Here is an 8,122-nt window from a genome sequence, read left to right on the forward strand (position 1 = left end):
CCCTGTGCAATCACTTCTGATTAGAACCATGTATATTAAAGTCCTCCGATCTAACGAGAAGCTGAATGGAACACCAAAAAGGTATAAAACTTCTCCATGTTAAGGAGAGATTGTTGAAGAGAGATATCTTTCTTTTTGAGCATTAATAAGAGAGACATCGCAAAAGAATGATCCTAAGATATGGACATATGTAATGTGTATGTGTACGAGGCAGTTGAAGCTCCCATATATGGAGTTATATTGGTTATAGTTGGGCCTGAAAAGAAGGATAAAGATTTCTAAATCATTAGGTACCACTTCCCCATCTCTCTGATCCCTTCCATCCATTCCTCTCACATTCCCTCAGGAGACGTTGTGCACACGGGCATCCTGGACAGCCCTCCCTCCATCATAAGTCAAGAAACTCACCCTGAGTGGAGGAGCTAAGGATATCGTCATAATCCCCTCTAGGATTCCGAGATGCTGTGATCTCATGACCGTTTTTCAGAGTGTGTTATTTAAATGGCTTGCTACATAGCTTTGAGAAGAGCAGTGTGATCCCTGTTTCACCTCTGTAATCACCTTTGACCCAGAGGAAGTTGTAAACAGAGTGATCTGTCAGTGAAAGCCATTAACTGCTTTAAGGTCATGAGACAATGCTAGTATGAGCTCTCATAAGCAATGTTATGTCCAAAGTTTCTTTCCAGGAAAAAGCTAACATAAAATCCATGAACACAAAGCAGAGGAATGTCAGTGGCACTAGTTGGATGTTTCAGGTCTCCTGACACATGAGGCTGTTTGGAAATAAGCCCCACACTGCTGAGGCCTGACAGTAAAAACAGCCTGCGACAGGCTGTAATAAATGTCACAACCATAAACTCTTTCTTAAACAGATACAACATCAGCAGGTTACGCACATAGTAGGCCTGCAGTATCACCACTGAGAGTCTAACAGAAAACAGTAGTTGTTGACTAAATAGTTTGGTATTTAAAGATGGAAAATTAACATTTTATAGGTTGGAAAAATGTATGTAGTCACTCTTCATGAAGGCATGTTTGAATCCTCACAGGCAAGCCATAAAATCATCATTTATAACCAACTTTATGACGTATAACCAACATCAGGAACAACAACTGCAGCCTGGTCTTTCACCATCAACCTCTCTGCTCACCAGAGGTGCATGATGGGGATTTGAACACCGCCTCAAGTGGTTAGTTTCTGCCTTTGATTGACAGTGCATCAAAGCGATTAAGCCAAACCCCCGAAAGCTCCAACTATCCCCGCGGATCTTTATGCTTGGCGGGTAACAAACTGCCAAGTAAACACGCACAAAATCAGGCAGCCAATAAATACAACAGAGCAGCACGAGAAGAATGTTCACAATTCAACGTGGATCCCACAGAGCAGCAGCAGCTCGGCCAATCCCGGGAGATCTGGGGAGGGTACGACGGGGAAACGGCCACATTCCAGTTAAAGAAGAAGAATAGATTTCTCCACCTGAGAGACGGGCTTATTCCTCAACCACTGCTTCCAACTACAGAGCGAAATCACACAACAGAGAGGGAAAAAAGGCTGCTGGGAACTGTATTCCTTTAGTTCTTTGCAAGCCATCTGATTTTATTATTTTTCACAAGCAGAACAAACACACACACACTCACACATTTACACAAACACATACACTCTGAATGCATATTATGTGATGTTAAAGAATGAGTAAGCAGACACTGAGATATGAATTGGGAGAAAGTGTATGATTGATATGCACTTCATAAAGCTGCTGAATCACTGGAGAAACAAAGCGAGCTGCTTGGTTTAATAGATCCTATAAACATAATTCTTTCCCATGTGATAAGAGCACTACAAAGTCTTTCCAAGAAAATGATGCCGATATGAAGTCACGCCATTCCTCTCAGCTTCTCTAACGACAGCATCCAGCCAACAACAACAGCAACAAACTCCACACTTCACTGTCTGTTTCTCCAGTGAACAAGTCAGAGAACTGAGAGCATCATAAAAGAGTGATTTGTGCTTTTGTAAAACATATACACAGGCCCTTCTTATTATAAAGATGGATTCATTGTCAGGACACAAGCAACGAGGCAGCAACCCAAGGAAGAACTCACAGCCGCGTCCATATCTTTTCATCCAGACCAGCGGCCAGCGGCCATCATACACACATCACATTACAGCCATCTAATTCTGCTTATGTTTTCAGGCTGCTAAAGGCAGGGTTATACAGAGAGGATACCAGAAGAACCCAACTCCACTTACATTACCCATAGATGAGAGTAACACTTACGTCACTTCCTGGCGAAATAACACCCCGCCCACTTTTGGGGGAAAACATTTGCTGTCATTTGAATGGCGGTAAATACAGATTCTGGAGTTTTCTGCAATCACATCAAAGTATTAAGATAACGGTGCCGTTAATCTAAAAGAAGCCCAATTATGATGGTCAAACAGCCAAACTATAAAAAAAATGTCATTTATGATCGATGATCTGCGTCGATTTATAGTTCAGGGAACTATGAGAGAAACACATACAACACTTCCTGGCGAAATTACGGCCCCGCCCACTTTCTGGTGAAAATAATGCTTAGAGCGAAAATGGAAAATAATAGTTCCTTCATGTCTTGAAGCTGCGGAGTCATATTTTGCACCTAAACAACCAATAAATCTAGAGTTCCGGTTTCTTTACTTCCTCTGCAGAAAAAAAGAGAGTAAAGGAAAGGATGTAGTAATTCAGAAATCACAGATCAGCTTCAGCATGCTGCCTGCCACTCGTCCACCAGCAGACTGACCAGAGATCATTTGAATCCGTGTATCATTCGTTCATTTGTTTTTCCGATTTCAAAACCAAAACCAGAAATCGGATAACGGTTCGTTTTCTCGTTTTTCCGATTTCAATACCAAAACCAGAAATCGGATAACGGTTCGTTTTCTCGTTTTTTCCGATTTCAAAACCAAAACCAGAAATCGGATTACGGTTCGTTTTCTCGTTTTTCGTTTTCTCGTTTTCTCGTTTTTTCGATTATGCACCCCCAAACGGAAAATGGAAAATGAAACAATCGGATAACAAATGAACGAATGATACACGGATTCTTGCGCAGGGCTGGCAGGGCTCGTTTGGTTGTCAGGGAAACCAAACAATCGCGAGCCACAGGGTAAAAGATCATCGGTGCCTACTGTATGAAGCAGCTTGTAACATGGGGGTTTTGAGCATTTGATCTAAATAAATACGTCATATGTTTAATCCTTACCTTAGCAATCTCCATCGTAGCCTATTCGCGTAGGTCTGTCATTGTTATGTGCATTGTTGTTGTTGGCTGATATCAGGCTAGCTTACTATGAAAAACCCATGAAAGTCCATATAGGCATACAAGAGTAGACCTAGGAAATCACCTTATCACCACTGTTGGGCAAGTTACTCAAAAACTACAACAGTGAGACCAGAGGACCTCAAGACCGAAAAAATAGCTGTCATCTTTCAAGTAAGTAGCCTATATCACACAATCCTGTCTAATTTCACTATTTAATTTTTATTTCACTATTTTATTCATGCATGGGGTAAGATTAGCCACCTGAAAAACATATTTAAAAAGAGAATATTATTTTAACCATGAAAGTTTATCAATTAGTTTTTGCATTAATAGTAACATGACACTTTGAAATTTGGTATGATGTGAAGATTTGAAACAAATTACGCCTTTATCACTCAAATTACGCCTTTATGTAAAAAGTGGCTCAACTTACCCCGGTCTCCCCTATATGTAACAAATCATAATCTCATCTCTTATCACACAGGTGCAGAAGGACACTATTTATTTAACAGATGACCACAACATCGCCATCTTCCCAGAGGAGAACGGGCACTTCATCTCTGTGGATCTGGTGGACCGGGGCCACTACGAGGTGCATGGGGATGCCTCGGCATCAGCAGCAGCAGCACCACCACCACCACCTGCAACAGCAACAGCAGCAGCAGCGGACCAACGTCCACGATATTTGTATTCTTGTGCTGTCACTGTAGGATCCAACTTCTGGAAGCAGAATTCTAGGAAGACTTTTGCTGTTCCTGAGATTCAGCTGGGACAGCTTGGCAAAAGGAGGCGGCTAAGGTAGTCTTTTGTCATAACATCTAAATAGTTAAATGCTGTATTTCAATTTAATTTAGTCTTTTAAGGCGAGAGGGCACACCTAGATTCGGATTAATAGGCAGGACTTTGAAACTTCTCCAGTTATTAGGGGCATAAAAACCTAATTTTTTTTGTATGGCAAGTTTTCTATTTTGAAAGAAGACATGTAAATGGATCAAATTCTGAAACAATCTCAAAATCACCCACATTTGAGATAAATGGCATTCGGGGGTGTGCCCTCTCGCCTTAAAGGGGACTGTAAATTCCCAGTCATTTGTTTATATTTTCCATTATTCAATAATAAATAATACATTGTAAATTCAAAATGTTTTTTCAGTTGTAGAGAAGACACTGGTCTTCAAGACGTGGTGGCCGAGATAGAGGAGGTGATCGAGGCAGCCCAGGGCCTGAAGGAGGTCACCAAGAGCATCAAGGAGGTAACAGAAGGGACTGGCAAAGCAACTCTACTGTGCCTACAAGAGGGAGAAGTGAATGCCCTGAAGACTGTCTTTGGCTGCCTTGTGTGCCCAGGTTAGTACAGTTTTACTTGTAGTTGATTATCAAGTTGATTTCCAAGTCAAGAAGGTAAACTAAACACGTAGGCCTAAGGAAAAACAATTAAGGTCTACCAAAATGTTATGTTTTTTAATCTACAGGTCCTGTGGAAAAACCCATTTTTTCATCTTGCTGCAGAAGCATCATCGGATGCAGGTCGTGCATTCAACAGTGGGAACACAGCCACGACTACTGCCCGAAGTGTCGGTGTCAAGACAGGGAGACAAATGAAGTGGATGGGTTGGACGAGGCCCTGGCAGTGCTGAGGAAGCTTTTTTAAAATAAATAAATAATTCAAAACGATGTTGATTTTAACACGATTCATATGTATTTATTTATTTACAATGTTGCATGCATGTCAGAGACATTAATTAGATGGAGCAGTGCCTCCTGAAACATGGTGTAGTCCTGGTTAACGACCGTATCGAAGAGATGAGACATGTCCGGGTACCTCTCCCCAAACGCTTGCTCTGCTAGACCTCTCTGTTCATCGGATGAAAACGGGTCAGAGCCAAAGGCTGAAACCCAAGTCAGAGATGATCCCATCTCCTCCTCGTACATATGTGCTGCCTCAGCAGCATTGGGCAGCAGCTCTACAGGACAGCTGGCTGGACACCTAGCAGCCGCAAGTTGGTTTGGTATCCCTCTGCCTAAAATGAGTAAAAAAAAGTTTTACATTTTATACAATTTTTTCCCTTTTTTTTGGTCAGTGAAAAACTGCTATTACACTTGTAAGCTATTACACTTTACCTGGTATCCTATGTGCATTCCAGGACTGCACAACTCGAGCAAGTCCTATTGCACTGACTTGACAGGCCAAGTTTGACACACAGAATTTAGTTGTGTTGTCCTGCATGTCCACTAGTTCCTGGTCCTGTAGGTGGATGAGGGCCTGTTTGATGGGATAGTTGACCCGGTTGTTGACCTCTGGCCAAATTCTTTCCACTCGAAGATTCTGTTTAAATCACACACACAAAAAAACGTTTTGTATATGACATTTCAGACATTTTTTAACCACCCAAAAGTAATAAAAGGCTGAAGACAGATCCCAGTAGTAGTAGGCTAGTAGTAGTAGTAGTAGCCTAGTACTACTAGAAAAAAATACCTTTGAAGAGGTTGTCTGCAGGTAAGGGAGTCTATTGCTGTTGTGTCGATGTTCAGCCAACTTCTCCTGCATGTATAACGTCAAATAAAACTCCTTGCCGTGATCAACTCTAATCTGGTCCCACATTCCGTTGTTGACAACTGCTTTCCTGTATTTAAAAAAGGAAGGAAAGAAAGAAAGAAATGAAAAAGAGCAGTGTAAATTGGCATTAATTAATTAATGACATTAATGAATGGATTAATGAATCATTTGTAGGCTATTACTTGTGTAGTACATTTGCTTTTGAGCACACATGTAACACTGATGTAGACATAGAGGATTTCCAACTTGCCTGTAAACTTCCTCATAGATGATCAGATTGTTCTTCACGGGCATCGTGAATTGAGCCATAATTTTACTGCTGTACCCATCTACAGCCAACACATGGGTCACTCCGAACATACCCAACTTTTCGTTTTGGTCCATGTGTAATTTATGGCCCGTGTAGTCTGCGTGATAAGGGACTGGGTTCAGGTTTCTTGCTCCCTAAAAGAAGTACAATCCAATCAATGAAAAATAGGCCTACAATAACATCAACAGAAACATTCACGTTATTTGCAAATATGATTACTATGTAGGCCTAGTAAACACACAACATTAAGTTAACATTCATGATGTCAGCAATTTTAGAGCTTATTTTTTGCGCACTCGTTAGGCCTACCTCACGACGTAGCTCATTGTAGGGCTGATGGACGTTTCGTAGGATCCTTCCCACTCGCGGTTCACCCACTTTCACCCCCACAGATGACAGGTACCCTGTCATAAATTTCCGTCCGTACGTTGGACCGGTCTATGGACAGTAAATAAACACACAACTAAACAAACAAACAAATACCCTAATAATAAAGTCATAAAGGATTACAAGTGTGTAGCCTAGCCTACATTCAATTATTAGGCCGAGGCTAGGCTATTTCGGCTACGGTTTAGCCCAGACGGCAAAATATGTTTGGCCCGATCTATTTCCTATCTGGGGCTCATCTGGCCCTGAATCGTTTTCGGTATTCATAAGGCTATGGCAATAATATTCAAACAAATGCCTAGTTCTAGATCTAGGCTTACTCACCTTTTGAATAGATGTCAGGACAGCTTCTTCCAGCTCTTGGTCTGTGATGTGCCCCTTCCGTCTCAGCCCAACGTCGCCACAGAATCTCCTCACCGACATCTCCGAGGACCCCTTAATTCCCATACTCTTCAATGTCTCAGACATTTCGGCGTGAGTTTTCCCCGACAGAAAGAGTTGATTTATCATCTCGTAGTGAGACTCCAAATTAGCCATGTTTCCTTACAGATCAGTTGTGGCATGAGTCAGTTGTTGGCTCGCGATCGGTTTCCCTGACAACTAACATTTCCGTTTGGGGGTGCATAATCGAAAAAACGAGAAAACGAGAAAACGAAAAACGAGAAAACGAACCGTAATCCGATTTCTGGTTTTGGTTTTGAAATCGGAAAAACGAGAAAACGAACCGTTATCCGATTTCTGGTTTTGGTATTGAAATCGGAAAAACGAGAAAACGAACCGTTATCCGATTTCTGGTTTTGGTTTTGAAATCGGAAAAACAAATGAACGAATGATACACGGATTCATTTGCCTATTGATTTAAATTAAACGAGGTTGATCATCGATCTCCATTGACATTTTTGAATAAACTGCCCCTCTGACCATCATTATTTGGCTTCTTGTTGATATAAAAAAGCATAGTTATCTTAATTTTTGACGGGATTGCCGAAACTTCAGAATCTGTATACCGCCATTCAAATGACATCGAATATTTTCCCCAAAAAGTGTGTGGGGGGGGGGGCTGTTACTTCACCCAGAAGTGACGCATGTGTTACTCTCATCTATCCAACATGTACCCCAACATTACTGCAACAATGTTATGGTGGCTCTGTTGGTTTGGTGTGTTTGGGGGCTGCAGTCATTTCCACTCTTCCTCACAGTGCGGTGCTCTACTGCATTCTCTTGGTCTTTTTCAAAGAGAGATCATAGAAGCGTTCACAAAGAGCCTTCCTGACTAGTGCTGCATACCTGGACTCACATTCAGGTTCAGGTCCGGACTCAAGTCCAGAGGTTCAGGATAAGTCCGGACCTGAACCCATGGCTTGTGTGAGTAACTAAAGTGAACTTATTGTAAGCTAATTATCAATTGAAAATAAACGCAGAATCAACTCAAATTCAAACTCGTCCGGTTTATTCCCTGTTACTGTCCTTCCAACTTGTGTCTACATTTCTCTACAAAGTACAAATGTACAAAAAAAGTTACATACACTTTTTGCCACTTGTCACTATGACATCAACTACAGTAAACT

At 41.5% G+C, this 8,122-nt stretch overlaps 1 protein-coding gene across 1 annotated transcript; it reads right to left on the reverse strand.

The window, feature by feature from the left end:
* Positions 1–4,976: 4,976 nt before the first annotated feature.
* LOC134870438 (uncharacterized) lies at positions 4,977–7,393 on the reverse strand. Its single transcript, XM_063892601.1, has 6 exons — positions 6,879–7,393; positions 6,477–6,605; positions 6,108–6,301; positions 5,777–5,924; positions 5,422–5,626; positions 4,977–5,321 (listed from the first exon to the last, which is right to left on the reverse strand). The coding sequence occupies exons 1-6, from the start codon at positions 7,089–7,091 to the stop codon at positions 5,011–5,013; spliced, it is 1,200 nt and encodes a 399-aa protein (XP_063748671.1). The 5' UTR covers positions 7,092–7,393; the 3' UTR covers positions 4,977–5,010.
* Positions 7,394–8,122: the final 729 nt, after the last annotated feature.

This window comes from Eleginops maclovinus, chromosome 10, assembly GCF_036324505.1.
Source record: "Eleginops maclovinus isolate JMC-PN-2008 ecotype Puerto Natales chromosome 10, JC_Emac_rtc_rv5, whole genome shotgun sequence".
NCBI classification, from domain to species: Eukaryota; Metazoa; Chordata; class Actinopteri; order Perciformes; family Eleginopidae; genus Eleginops; species Eleginops maclovinus.